General features: G+C 39.1%; 1 protein-coding gene across 4 annotated transcripts in view; it reads left to right on the top strand.

The window, feature by feature from the left end:
• Positions 1-15,482, top strand: part of CLTC (clathrin heavy chain) — a 78,024-nt gene that overhangs the window by 33,006 nt on the left and 29,536 nt on the right. For all 4 annotated transcript variants that reach the window (XM_002834122.5, XM_054537028.2, XM_054537029.2 and 1 more), the window contains exons 5-10: positions 1,152-1,265; positions 6,116-6,289; positions 10,709-10,906; positions 11,691-11,891; positions 13,795-13,947; positions 14,731-14,853. In XM_002834122.5, coding sequence (XP_002834168.1) covers positions 1,152-1,265; positions 6,116-6,289; positions 10,709-10,906; positions 11,691-11,891; positions 13,795-13,947; positions 14,731-14,853 — 963 coding nt within the window. The remainder of the gene's footprint in view (positions 1-1,151; positions 1,266-6,115; positions 6,290-10,708; positions 10,907-11,690; positions 11,892-13,794; positions 13,948-14,730; positions 14,854-15,482) is intronic.

The raw sequence follows: 15,482 nt of genomic DNA, 5'->3' as shown, positions 1-15,482 counted from the left end.
TCATCCTAATGAAGGATGATGAGACCCTATAACATTCATGTGGTATGTGTCTTGGAAACTGAATTTTTTTTTTTTGGTCTGAGTTCATTTCTGGCATGACTAAGGAAAATATATAGTACTTTTTCATTGAGATTATTTACTTTTCTCTTGCCTGGCTTATGTGCAGCATTGGATATTTTAAACCAAAATGTTCTCATTTAGTTTATGGGATGTTTGTGATTAGAGAGAGAACTCAAATTAGGTATATACATTCCTTCTGTTTTAGTGTATATGTATAGGTAGAGAAGAATTTAACAACTTAGGTTTCTATTTGGAAATACTAAATTAAAATTTAAAGCTAGGAGAAAAGTACCATTGTAGGTAATGTATTACCCTTCTATACCATTTATTTCAGGTAGATTATTTGAGGTATGATTATTTCAGATATTCAGATGACTTTTTTTTTTTTTTTTTTGAGATGGAGTCTTGCTCTGTTGCCCAGGCTGGAATGCAGTGGTGCGATCCCACTTCCCTGCAACCTCTGCCTCCTGGGTTCAAGCGATTCTCCTGCCTCAGCCTCCCAAGTATCAGCTGACTTTTAAAACTGTATTTATCTTAAAATAATAAAGATTTATAGGAAGCTGTAAAGACAGTACAGAACAGTCCCCAGTGTTCTTTACCCAGTTTCTCCCAATGGCTACATCTTACACAGCTGTAGTACAGTAGAAAAACCAGGAAGTTGACTTTGGTACAATTGTATAATTCTGTGTCATTTTATCATGAGTAGATAACTATTTTATCACCACAGTGATTTCCCTTATGACTGTAGAGTCACCCCCACTCCCCCCTCTCACACCATCCCTAGCTCCTGGCAACCACTAATTTATTCTCCATCTCTATAATTTTGTCACTTTAGTAATGTTACATAAATGGAATCATACAGTATGTGACCATTTAAGATTGGCTTCTTTTTTTTTCACTCACCATAATGTTCATGAATGTTTGTTCCTTTTTATTACCAAGTATTCCATGGTATGGATGTAACCAAAACCATTTAACACTGATCTTCTGTAGAACATGTTGGTTGTTTCCATTTGGGGGCTACAAATAAAGCTTCTGTGATCAACTGCTAATGTATAGGTTTATATACATTTTGATTTTCTTTTGAACAGTTACATATTATTGAAGTTGGCACACCACCTACAGGGAACCAGCCCTTTCCAAAGAAGGCAGTAGATGTTTTCTTTCCTCCAGAAGCACAAAATGATTTTCCTGTTGCAATGCAGGTATTTTAAACAAAATAAATGACTTTTTAAAAATCTCTCCTCTTAAAAGAAATTAAGCCAAAGACTATTCATGGTAGATATAATTTAAGTGATGCTTAAAAGAATACTCTTATAAAGTTTATCAGTGAAGCTTTGTAAAATAATACCTTGGCCTTTCATGTACAGAACTACCTTGGGCATATTATGAGGTTTGGCTCCAGATCACCACAATAAAGTACATACCACAACAAAGTGAGTCATAAGAATTCTTTGGTTTCCCAGTGCAGATCAAAGTTACACTTAACACTATGCTATAGTCTACTGTAAAGTGTGAAATAGCATTGTCTAGAAAAACAGTATACATACTGTAATTTAAAAATACTTTATTGCTAAAAAATGTTAATGATTATTTGAGCCTTTAGTGAGTTGTAATCTTTTTGCTCGTGGAAAGTCTTTTCTCAATGTCGATGGCTGCTGAATAATCAGAGTGGTGGTTGCTGAAGGTTGAGGTGGCTGTGGCAGTTTCTTAAAATAAGACAGCAAAGATGTTTGCTGCATCAATTGACTCTTTCACAAAAGATTTCTCTATGCATTGCTGTTTGATAGCATTTTACCCACAGTAGATCTTTCAGAATTGGAGTCAGTTCTTTCAAACCCTGCCACTGCTTTATTAGCTAAGTTTCTGTAATAATCTAAATCCTTTGTTGTCATTCAGCAATGTTCACAGCACCTTTACCAGCAGTAGATTTTATCTCAAGAAACCTCTTTTCTTTGCCCATCCTTAAGAAGCAGCTCCTTTACTAGGAGATTACAGTAATTCAGTCACATTTTTAGGCTCTATTTCTAATTCTGGTTTTCTTGCTATTTCTACCACATCTCCACTTACTTGCTCCACTCAAGTCTTGAACCCCTCAATCATCCATGAAGATTGGAATCAGCCTCTTCCAAACTCCTTTTAATGTTGATATTTTGACTTCCTCCCATGAATCATGAATGTTCTTAATGACATCTACAATGATGAATCCTTTCCAGATTCACCATTACTTAAATTTACTGTGGTGAATCCTTTCCAGATTCACTTAAATTTACTTTGCCCAGATCCATCAGACAAATCACTATTCAGGGCAGCTGTGGTCTTATGAAATATATTTCTTAAATAAGAAGACTTGTAAGTCAAAATTACTTCTTTGATCCATAGGCTTCAGAATGGATGCTGTCTTAGCAGACATGAAAGCAATATTAATCTCCTTGTATATCTCCATTAGAGGTCTTGGGTGACTATGTGCATTGTGGATGAGCAGTAACATTTTGAAAGGAATCTTTTTTTCTGAGCAGTAGGTCTCAACAGTAGGCATAAAATATTTAGTAAACCATGCTATAAACAGATGTGCTGTCATCAGGGCTTTGCTGTTCCATTTCTATAGCATAGGCAAAGTAGATTTAGCATAATTCTTGAAGGTCCTAGGATTTTTGGAATAGCAGATGAGCATTGGCTTCACCTTAAAGTCACCAGCGTCATTAGTTCCTAATAAGAGAGTCAGCCTGTCCATTAAAGCCAGGCGTTGACTTCTCTGTAGAGAAAATCTGTTTAGTGTAGCCACCTTTAATGATCTTAGCTAGATCTTCCATATAACTTGCTGCAGCTTCTACATCAGTACTTGGTTTTTCACCTTGCACCTTTATGTTATAGAGATGGTTTATTTGCTTAAACCTCACGAATCAACTTATGCTACCTTCAAATTTTTCTTCTGTTGCTTTCTCACCTCTCTGACCCTTCACAGAATTGAGGAGAGTTAGGGCCTTAAACTAGATTAGGCTTTGGCTTAAGAGAATGTTGTAGCTGGTTGGATCTTTTATTTTATTTATTTATTTATTTATTTATTTTTTTGAGACGGAGTCTCTCTCTGTCACCCAGACTGGAGTGCAGTGGTGCGATCTCGGCTCACTGCAAGCTCCGCCTCCTGGGTTCACGCCATTCTCCTGCCTCAGCCTCCCGAGTAGCTGGGACTATAGGTGCCCACCACCATGCCCGGCTAATTTTTTTGTATTTTTTAGTAGAGACGGTGTTTCACCGTGTTAGCCAGGATGGTCTGGATCTCCTGACCTCGTGATCCACCCGCCTCGGACTCCCAAAGTGATGGGATTACAGGTGTGAGCCACTGCGCCGGGCCGATCTTTTTTTTTTCTTTTCTTTCTTTTCTTTTCTTTCCTTCTCTTCTTTTCTTTTTCTTTTTTTGAGACAGAGTCTCACCCTGTCACCCAGGCTGGAGTGCAGTGGCACGATCTCGGCTCACTGCAAGCTCCGCCTCCTGGGTTCACGCCATTCTCCTGCCTCAGCCTCCCGAGTAGCTGGGACTACAGGCACCCACCACCACCCTCGGCTAATTTTTTGTATTTTTAGTAGAGATGGGGTTTCACTGTGTTAGCCAGGATGGTCTCGATCTCCTGACCTCGTGATCCGCCCGCCTCAGCCTCCCAAAGTGGTGGGATTACAGGCATGAGCCACCACGCCCGGCCTCCTCTCCCTCTCCTCCTCTTCCTTTCCCTTTCCCTCTCCCTCTTTAAAGAGATAGGGTCTCCCTCTGTTGCCCAGGCTGGAATGCAGTGCTGTGATCATAGCTCACTGCAGCCTTGGAACTCCTGGGCTCAACTGATCCTCTTGCCTCAGCCTCCAGAGTAGGTAGGACTACAGGTACATGCCACTACACCTGGCTATTTAAAAAATATTTTAGAGACAATGTCTCACTGTGTTGCCCTGGCTAGTCTTTTTTTTTTTTTTTTTTTTTGACACTGAGTCTCTCTATTGCCCAGACTGGAGTGCAGTGGTGCAATCTCAGCTCACTGCAATCTCTGCCTCCTGGATTCAAGCGATTCTCATGCCTCAGCCTCCTGAGTAGCTGGGATTACAGGCACCCGCCACCACACCCAGCTAATTTTTGTATTTTTAGTAGAGTCAGGGTTTCACCATGTTGGTCAGGCTGGTCTCGAACTCCTGACCTCAAATGATCTGCCCACCTTGGCCTCCCAAAGTGCTGGGATCACAGGCATGAGCCACTATGCCAAGCCCAGGCTGGTCTTAAACTCCTGGCCTTAAGTGATCCATCTGCCTCAGCCTCCTGTGTGGCTGGGATACAGACACATACCACTGCACCTGGCTATTGTATAACATTTTTATTTGTATTTTTATTTGAGACGGTCTCGCTCTGTCACCCAGGCTGGAGTGCAATGGCGCAATCTCGGCTCACTGCACCCTCCACGTCTCGGGTTCAAGTGATTCTTGTGCCTCAGCCTCCCATGTAGCTGGGATTACAGGCGCGCACCACCCCACCTGGGTAATTTTTTTGTATTTTTAGTAGAGACAGGGCTTCACCATGTTGGTCAGGCTGGTCTCGAACTCCTGACCTCAAGTGATCCACCTGCCTCAGCCTCCCAAAGTGCTGAGATTACAGGCATAAGCCACTGCACCCAGCTCTGTATAACATTTTTCTTTTAGAGACGGAGTCTCACTCGTCGCCCAGGCTGGAGTGCAGTGGCACCATCTCGGCTCACTGCAACCTCCGCCTCCAGGGTCAAGCAATTCTCCTGCCTCAGCCTCCCCAGTAGCTGGGACTACCTGTGCACGATGCCATGCCTGGCTAATTTCTTCCGTATTTAGTAGAGACAGGGTTTCACTGTGTTGCCCAGGGTGGTCTTGAACTCCTGAGCTCAAGCAATCCACCCGCCTCGGCCTCCTAAAGTGCTAGGATTACAGACGTGAGCCACCGCACCTAGCCTATAACATTTTAAAAGAGAAAAAAACTGCTCATTTAGATAGTTACATAAATTCAAAAGTAGAATCGTTTTATTTTTCTTTGGCCTGCAAAACATTACCTCAATATGGCAAGTACCTAGAGTTTGACTTTGTCTGTGGTCGTTTTCTTAGATGTGAGAAAATGAGACTGGGATTACATTTGTAAGCCACTGCACCAGTGCGCTTTCTGCATATCAGCAAGAAAGCTGTTAGGTTTTCTTATCATTCATGTGTTCACTGGAGTAGCACTTTTAATTTCCTTCAAGAACTTTTCCTTTGTATTCACAACTTGGCTAGGTCAAAAGGCCCACCATTCAGCCTATCTTGGCTTTGGACATGTCTTTCTCACTAAACTTAAAATTACTTCTAGCTTTTGATTTAAAATGAGAGGTAGAACACATAGAGGCAATTGTAGAGTTATTATATTGGCCTAATTTCGTTATTGTTGTGTCTCAGGGAATAGGCCTGAGGAAAGGGAAGGAAACGGGAGAACAGCTGGTTGGTGGAGCAGTCAGAACACACACAATATTTATCAGTTCAGTTTGCTGTCTTATGTGGGTGCGATTCATCGCATCCTAAAATAATTATAATAGTAACATCAAAGATGACTGGCCACAGATCAACATAACAGATACAATAATGAAAAGGTTTGAAATATTGTGAGAATTAATGAAAATGTGACACAGAGACACTGAAGAGAGCACACGCTGTTGGAAAATAGTGCCAATAGGCTTGCTCGATGCAGGGTTGCCATAAACCTTCCATTCGTAAAGATTCATCTGCACTGCAAAGTGCAGTAAAATGAGGTATGCCTGTAATACGTAAACTGTGCTATCCTAAGTTTTAAATTGTCTTTCCTCTTATCAGTTTCATTCATATTCTTATGTTATATAAGAGCTTGGGATATCCATATTTAAATGTGCTGTAAAAATGAAGGAAACTTTAAATATTAACTTATAATTTTTCAAATAACCCTCTTGTTCTAGAATTTTACCATCTCTAAAATGGAATTAGACTGAAAGTTTTTATTTTCCGTTTGTAGATTCGTTATTTTACTAAAGTGTTGATTTTCTTTCTGTAGATCAGTGAAAAGCATGATGTGGTATTCTTGATAACCAAGTATGGTTATATCCACCTCTATGATCTTGAGACTGGTACCTGCATCTACATGAATAGAATCAGTGGAGAAACAATTTTTGTTACTGCACCTCATGAAGCCACAGCTGGAATAATTGGAGTAAACAGAAAGGGACAAGTAAGGAAACCTTGAAACTTAAGCAATAAAATAAGATAACCTGATGAGTTGGGAACAATCCTGTACTTTTGAGAAATTACCCCCCAAAATAATAAAATAGAAAATAAACACATTACTGTTAGTTTTTTTCCAAAAAGTAAATAGTAACTTTGGATATTAGAAAATAATATATATCAAAGCATGATGTAAGCTGATAAAAAAGAAAATAATATATACCTAAAAATAGAGATGTGTATGAATACAAAGTCTGTCTTTAATCCTGTCTCAGAGAAACTGGTTTATAGCCATCTAGGACTGTATAGATGCATTACTGTCAAAAGAAGTGATTCCCCATGCAAAGAAACAATTTAGGGTCATATTTGACAGACTATTCTTTTTAAGGAATTTTCTGTTATCTCCAAGGCAGAGCAATTATCAACTACAGGGAAAAGAATTCTACCTACATCCCTTTTCCTAGCTCCTTAATTAAGCATTACTATTACATGTTAGAAGGTGATATGTTTCAGTACTTCTTGTGGGATGCCTGGAAAGTTAATCAGTTTGGTAGGAAAAATATCCGTTCTAAATTTGTCATTTTTGAAAAACCTCTTCATACCATCTAGCAAGTGATTCTTTATCTGTCATCTTATTATTTTAATTTTTTTTTTTTTTTCTTGAGACGGAGTCTTGCTCTGTCACCCAGGTTAGAGTGCAGTGGCATGATCTCAGCTCACTACAACCTCCACTTCCCGGGTTTAAGCAATTCTTCTGCCTCAGCCTCCCAAGTAGCTGCAATTACAGGTGTAAGTCACCGCACCTGGCTAATTTCTGTATTTTTAGTAGAGGCAAGCTTTCACCATGTTGGCCAGGCTGGTCTCAAACTCCTGACCTTGTGATCCACCCACCCCAGCCTCCCAAAGTGCTGGGATTACAGGCGTGAGTCATGGTGCACAGCCTATTTTAATAAGAATATTTTACCAGGAGGTATGTTAATTTTCTGAAAAATGGCTAAACATTTTAAAAATACTGTTACTGGTCTTGCCTTTTACTCATTTTCTTCTAAATTAGTATTTTTCCCAGATAATAAGCAAAGGAAGTAGATAGGTTTTGTTTCTCCTTCATTCAGTTAATTTTTGAAAAATCTTATGTATAGAAGAGACAATTCCTCTAGGGAAAGGGAGTGCATCCCTACCTACCCATGCCCCATCTTAACTCCAGACCTGGTTAGATGCTTTTGCTCTGTACTCCTAGAACTTAGGGCTTTCTCCTCATAACACTTACCATACTTATTAAAATTGCTCACTAAGCTGTTGCAGTCACTATTCATCATTAGAAAAAGGGATTGTCTTTAGTAAATTATATTTCTAGCACCAGTCAGTGTCTGGGACAAAAGCAGTTTTAAAAATTCAGTAGCTTTCAGATATTCAGTTATGAGTGTCTCGCTTAGAAAAATCAAGAATAAGGCTAGGCTCAGTGGCTCACACCTGTAATCCCAGCACTTTGGGAGGCCAACGCGGGCAGATTGCCTGAGCTCAGGAGTTCAAGACCAGCCTGGCCAACATGGTGAAACCCCGTCTCTACTAAAAGTACAAAAAGTTAGCCGGCTATGATGGTGCATGCCTGTAATCCTAGCTACTCGAGAGGCTGAGGCAAGAGAATCACTTGAACCTGGGAGGCGGAGGTTACCATGAGCCAAGATCGCACCACTGCACTCTAGCCTGGATGACAGAGCAAGACTCTGTCTCAAAAAAAAAAAAAAAAAAAGGAAAATAAAGAATATATTGGCCTTTTTTGGTGAACTAGATTAGTGATAATAATCATGAAGTTGTGAAGCCAGGGACTTTTTTTTTTTTTTAACTCTTAATTAATTAAAAAAATAAAAATAAAAAAAAAAGACAGGCCGGGCGCAGTGTCTCACGCCTGTAGTCCCAGTACTTTGGGAGGCTGAGGTGGGTGGATTACCTGGGGTCAAGAGTTTGAGACCAGCCTGACCAATATGGTGAAACCCCGTCTCTACTAAAAATATGAAAAAAAATTAGCTGGGTGTGGTGGCAGGTGCCTGTCATCCTAGCTACTTGGGAGGCTGAGACAGGAGAATTGCTTGAACCCAGGAGGCAGAGGTTGCTGTGAGCCGACATTGTGCCACTGCACTCCAGCCTGGGCGACAGAGTGAGACTCCATCTCAAAAATAAAAATAAAAGAGAGCCAGGGTCTTGCTGTGTTGCCTAGGCTGGTCTTGAACTCCTGGGCTCAAGCGATCCTCCTGCCTTGGCCTCCCAAAGTGCTAGGATTACAGGCATGAGCCACCACGCCTGGCCCCTTTTTGTTTCTGCTGTTGTGCTGTTTTAAGATAACTCTTAACCTAAAGTACCTTAAATAATTTCATGATACATTCTTGGTGTTCATAACTCTAATTCTGGGAACTTGTTGTTACTTTCCCTTCCTCCCAAATTTTATGTGCCAGCTACTTTGAGTAAAGAGATGAGTATTTACAGTAACCTTAGGGCTTTCTTCTACTCTTTGCTAAAGTCTACTAACTTGGCATATTCCCTAAAGGAATGAGTAAGTGGCTTCTATGGGTTGAAAAATCAAAATCAATTAAAGTGATGTTATAGTCAACATCTGACTTAAAATCTGAATTTGATAGAACTGAGTACTTTAGAAGACACTGGAACCTTTTCTGTTTCCTGTAGCAGATCTTACTAAGTACTGGTTGCTAGAAATCTGCTAGAACAGTCTTTAAGTATGATAAGGATAAAACTGTGGATTCAGTATTTGGGGCAACTTAAGGCAGCAATCAATAGGAAGCTTCAGAAAATGTAATTGGAACTGGATTTTCTGTTTATCTTTCTCATTCTTTATAGGAGGTAAGATTTGAGTTAAGGTTGGGGCTCAGGAATGCAAATAACTATAAAGAAAGTAATTATTACTTCCTTTAAATAAGCCTTGAGGATGGAGGTTGGACCTATAGAAGTAAAATCTTGGAGGTTGAAATTTCTTCATTTTCCCTGAAAGGAGTAGTAGAATAGGCAGGGCAGACTGTTACCTATCTATCTATTTGGTTCACTGAGTTCTCAAGTATTTTTCAATTCTTACTGATTTGGGTACAGAAATTTCCTATGTTCATTTATTCAACAAATTAAATATGTTTTATGCTACACTAATTGCATATTGCTAGTAATACAATTAAACAAAGACAAGCCCCCTTTCCTCATGTGAACAGTAACTGAGAAAAAATTATACAATTATATTAGGTTGAGAAGTGCTGTTGGGGTAATATGAGTAGTTTATAAGCTAGGGCATATGACTAGTTCTGCACTGGGGAAAGGGATGGATGGGTAGAGAAGGACTCCCTTTCTCTATGGCAGTTGACAGTAGTTCAGCTTTTGGGGCAAGCCAGAAAGTATTCTGTGGCATTGAGAGGTTTGAGGGTAGGTAACTTTTCCAAACAAGCAATTAGAAATTGGCCTTTACTGATATTATTATTTTTTTATTTTTATTTTTTTTTGAGACAAAGTCTCCCTCTGTTGCCCAGGCTGGAGTGCAGTCGTGCCATCTTGGCTTACTGAAACCTCCACCTCCTGGGTTCAATCGATTCTCCTGCTTCAGCCTCCCTAGTGACTACAGGCGCGTGCCACCATGCCCGGCTAATTTTTTATTTATTTATTTTTTAGTAGAGGTGGGGTTTCACCATGTTGGTCAGGCTGGTCTTGAACTCCTGATCTCATGATCCACCTGCCTCGGCCTCCCAAAGTGCTGGGATTACAGGCGTGAGCCACTGCGCCCGGCCTATTTTTTGAAGCACCTACCATGTTCCTTGTATTATGTTAGCTGCTTGAGGATTCAGTGGTCCCTCCCTTCATTGAGTATGTAATCTGCTCTCTAGAAATGAAAATGTAATTAACGAAAATTACTGAAAAATTCTTGTAAAGAAAAATCCTAAAATTAAAAGAAGTATACCTTAAACAACTTGCAAGTGAACCCTAAATGTCATTTAGATATCATAGCTTCTTCAGTGTCATTTTCTGTAGGTTATCAAGATTGAAGTCCTCAAGAAGTTTTAAATTATGTGGAGTTGTCTTTCAGAGCTCAATTAAGTGGGAATGTTAATTTTTGATACTGACTGTGTTAAGAATGAATAGATGGTATCCAAGCAGTTAGTTTGGACAATGAAGTAAGAAGTTATTTAGATTATAGAATAGCCATATTTTAGGAACCACATAATGGCCTAACACCCTATGACATTTGTTTTCAAATCTCCTTAACTTTTTTTCTCCTTGTCTTCCTTCCTTTCTTTTATTATATTTTAATGGCAGCAAGAAAACAGCTGTCACAATTTCATTACCTTTGTGACTCAGTATTAACCTGTTCTAAACAGATTTAGTATCATTTGTATCCAAATGAACACATTGCAGCTATATTTTATTCTTTAAATTGCAGGTTCTGTCAGTGTGTGTGGAAGAAGAAAACATAATTCCTTACATTACCAATGTTCTACAAAATCCTGATTTGGCTCTGAGAATGGCTGTACGTAATAACTTAGCCGGTGCTGAAGAACTCTTTGCCCGGAAATTTAATGCTCTTTTTGCCCAGGGAAATTACTCGGAGGCAGCAAAGGTGGCTGCTAATGCACCAAAGGTAAAGAGTTATGAAAATGAAGTTGTCATGACATTAATCCATTGTTAGTATTCTGTTTCTTACATTGCTAGAAAAGGAACCAGCTTCCTACAGATAAACTGTTTTTAGATTACATTTGGGTTACATTTTCCTTTAGTAGAATTCCTTGTTAATGCCTCTAGATTTGGTTAATTTTCTCTGGATTTGATTAGTTTTTTAAGACCCAGATTGTTAGAAGGATATGTAGGTCTAGCAAGCTTTTGATTTACATAGATGTAATAATGTTTAGTTATTTAGGTGTAATACTGTTTGACCTCATAAATGATAGTTACTGATTTTATTTCCATAACTTGGACATGAAATACATACTGTCCAATTTTATGGTGGGTAGAGCTGTCAAAATTAGGCTGAATTTATTCTTATCACTTTTGATGTTAGTTTATGGTGGACTGAATTAACACCTTACATTCCTGACCAATATTCATTATGAAACTTGTACTTAATTTAATATGAACTTGGGATAATACTTAGCTATAACTATTTTATGATTATAACTATTCTCTTACACACAGACATTGTAATTTAAGTTGATCTATTTTTGATTCTGGATAATCTTATAACATTGAACCAGGGGTATGAAAGACAGTGACTAAATATTTACTCCAGATGGTGAAGATTTGAAACTTCTAACCTGATGTTAATAGATGGATTCATTCCTTTAAGATTGACCTAAGAGATTCTACAGGGTGTTTAGTGTGATGTTTGGATCACTTTTGAAGAGTGTTTAACTTTCTCCTTCTTAAAGGGAATTCTTCGTACTCCAGACACTATCCGTCGGTTCCAGAGTGTCCCAGCCCAGCCAGGTCAAACTTCTCCTCTACTTCAGTACTTTGGTATCCTTTTGGACCAGGGACAGCTCAACAAATATGAATCCTTAGAGCTTTGTAGGCCTGTACTTCAGCAAGGGCGAAAACAGCTTTTGGAGAAATGGTTAAAAGAAGATAAGGTACATTAAATTATGTTGACATAATCTTGCTTTGGTTGCATTAAATATGATATTAGCAAGTTAAAATCATTTAGGCTGCACCACAGTGTCTCCATTACTGCTGGTAGAAACAGAACAAAAACACACACTGCATAAGATGGATTCACTTATTTCCTTTTGAAAATATATATATTTTTTCGCCGGGCATGGTGGCTCAGGCCTGTAATCCCAGCACTTTGGGAGGCCAAGGTGGGTGGATCACTTGAGGTCGGGAGTTTGAGACCAGCCTGACCAACATGGAGAAACCCCGTCTCTACTAAAAATAGAAAAATTAGCTGGATGTGGTGGCAGGTGCCTGTAATCCCAGCTACTTGGGAGGCTGAGGCAGGAGAATTGCTTGAACCCGGGAGGTGGAGGTTGCAGTGAGCTGAGATTGCGTCACTGCACTCCAGCCTGGGCGATAGAACAAGACTCAGTCTTAAAAAAAAAAAAAGTTGGATCTTAGTAAGACAGGATGGCTGTCTAATTAGCAATGAGATACTGTTTCCCAGAGATTTCACAGAATGTTAGTTGGTGTTACATGGAAAAATATTTAACTTGGTTTCTTGAAATTTATTTAAATATGAACCTTTTCTAAATGTTAGCTAGCTTTCTTTACTGTAGGTCTTCTCCATGCCTTTTATATTCACTCAGTACTTATTTCTCTTTACAGAGAGCATATAATGGTAGTATGTATTCCTGAGCACATTATTCCTTATGTGGAATAGTGACTGAGAAACAGCCAAAGGACATTGTTTGTTTCTAAGATAACAAACAAGTTTTAGCTGTCCATTAGTGTTAATTCCTTTCACACCTGATGAAGAATAGCCACACTAGCGAGTATTTGAGGTCCATCCTAATTGATTAAGATAAGGCAGGACTGAGTTTGGTGGCTCACGCCTGTAATCCCACTACTTTGGGAGGCCAAGGCAAAAGGATCACTTGATGCAAAGAGTTTGAGACCAGCCTAGGCAACACAGCGAGACCCTATTAAATAAATACACAATATTTTTTAAAAAGATAAGGGAGGGTGAGAACAGCCAAGGTAACTGAGTTGACCTACGTAACAGGGTGAAAGCTTTTTAGGTATCATTACCCTTTTCTGTGAACAGTCATATGGGACCATTTGTGGTATTAATAAAAGAGACATCTTCAGTTAAGGTTATTGACTCTGATACAACTTTTTATTTTTGGCACTAAATATCATTTATAAGAGCTAGTCTCCAAAGTAGAAAATCAACTTTACTATGTAAACCAGAACTCTTAGGAAATGAATTTCCAGATTGGCCAGCTGAATGAGTAAGGCAGACTGAATAACACAGAAGACGGTATCTGCCTGTCTACTACCTAAAAATTCTTGAGTGTCCTTCCTGCCCTATAAGCTTAAATCCAAGTCAAGAAGATAGTGGTGCTTAGATCCTTCAGACATATATAGGTTACACTGTGAGTTTAATAACTGTCCTTATGGTAAACCTCATCTGGCTCCTTCATTATCAAATTTTCAGTTGATAACATTACATTAAAAGTTGCTTTTTGTTTTTGAAAAATTGGGGCCATGTGATGTGAGTCTGATATCTGAATATTCTTAGTAGTTAGAAGTACAAGAGGTACAAGATTCTGCTTTGAAGTACTTAAATCCTTAACAAGGTAGTCGATAGTATCTATAAGATTGCAGTCTTGGTGAGCTTTTTATCTTTAAACAGGATTTGTGGAGAATTCTACTGAGACATTGCTGTGAACACAAGATTAAGAGTCTACCAACCACAAGCCCTGCATATTTATAATATATTCTGTGAAACTAAGTACCTTTCATACTAGTTATTACTTATAGTGGACATAGTGTCAACTGCTCGTGGATCACTAAATCTCTTTTTCCTTTGGACAGCTGGAATGTTCTGAAGAACTGGGTGATCTTGTGAAATCTGTGGACCCTACATTGGCACTTAGTGTGTACCTAAGGGCTAACGTCCCAAATAAAGTCATTCAGTGCTTTGCAGAAACAGGTCAAGTCCAGAAGATTGTTTTATATGCTAAAAAAGTGAGTTCAATGAAACAAATTCTCAGCATGAATTCATTGAAGCATTGACAGAGAAATTAGCCTGTATTAACTCTTGATTACTTTAATAGTGAATTTCCTTTCATTTTGATTTACTTTGAAATGTATAAAAATTCTCTTACCCCTCATATCAGATTCATACTTGTTAAATTGAGAAAATTACTTTTGCATGGCTTATCAGAATTTCAGATAGCAGGCGCGTTTAGCATGTTAGAACAAACTTTTGAAATATTCATTTATTGAAAATGGATAAGCCAGGCCAGACGTGGTGGCTTGCGCCTGTAATCCCAGTACTTTGGGAGGCCAAGGCGGGCAGATCACTTGAGCTCAGGAGTTTGAGACCAGCCTGGGCAACATGGTGAAACCTTGTCTTTACTAAAAATACAAAAAAGTAGCCAGGCGTAGTGGTGTGTCTGTGGTCTTAGCTACTCAGGAGGCCAAGGTAGGAGGATCACTTGAGCCCAGGGGGCAGAGGTTTCAGTGAATCAAGATTGCACCTCTGCACTCCAGCTTGGATGACAAAGCAAGACCCTGTCTCAAAAAAAAAAAAAAAAAAAAAAAAAGAAAATGGATAAGTCAGTTATAAAAATTGACAGATGTTTGTTCAAATATGTCATCACCAAGGTCTAACTGGGCACCTTAAATTGAAAGTGAATTTGTGCTTTCACCAGTAGTTCTATATTAGTGAGATTTTATAGTAGAAAAAGTCTTTAAATGCTATAAAATTGAAACAGGAGCAGCGTTTAAGTCTTTGTTTGTTTATAGGTTGGATACACTCCAGATTGGATATTTCTGCTGAGAAATGTAATGCGAATCAGTCCAGATCAGGGACAGCAGTTTGCCCAAATGTTAGTTCAAGATGAAGAGCCTCTTGCTGACATCACACAGGTAATGTGATTAAAATATATTTTGTAGAAGCTGATTGAAATGGAGTGTGGGGGCCAGCCATGGTGGTTCACTTGGGAGTCCAAGGTGGGAGTATTGCTTGAGGCCAAGAATTCAAGACCAGTCTGGGCAACATTGTGAGACCCTGTAACTACAAAAAATTTAAAAATCAGCTGGGTGTGGTGGCACATGCCTGTCGTCCCACCTACTTGGGTGGCTGAAGTGGAGGGATAGCTTGAGCCTGGGAGGTCGAGGCTGCAGTGAGCTGTGATCGTGCCATTGGACTCCAACCTGGGCAACAGAGTGAGACTCTCAAAAAAAAAAAAAAAAAGGAAAACTTAGTTTGTAGAAATTAAAGTTTTGTCACTCTATATGGATAAACCTCAAATGCCTTGCAAAAAAAGCAAGTTGCAAAAGAATGGACAGTATGAAACCATCTGCATGTAGTTTTAATACATGCAAGACAAACATCTTATTTAGAGATGTATGTGTATTAAAAATATGAAAAATACATGGGGATGATAAAACAGGATAGTGGTTGCCACTGGGTGTGGGGAGAGGGAAGAGATGCATTTGTAAGTGTGAGTCAGAGTGCTTCATATTTATGCTATTGGTTTTCTAAAGTTCATAAA

The sequence above is a fragment of the Pongo abelii genome, chromosome 19 (genome assembly GCF_028885655.2).
Source record: "Pongo abelii isolate AG06213 chromosome 19, NHGRI_mPonAbe1-v2.0_pri, whole genome shotgun sequence".
Classification (NCBI taxonomy): Eukaryota; Metazoa; Chordata; class Mammalia; order Primates; family Hominidae; genus Pongo; species Pongo abelii.
This window is presented reverse-complemented; position numbering and strand designations above follow the sequence as displayed.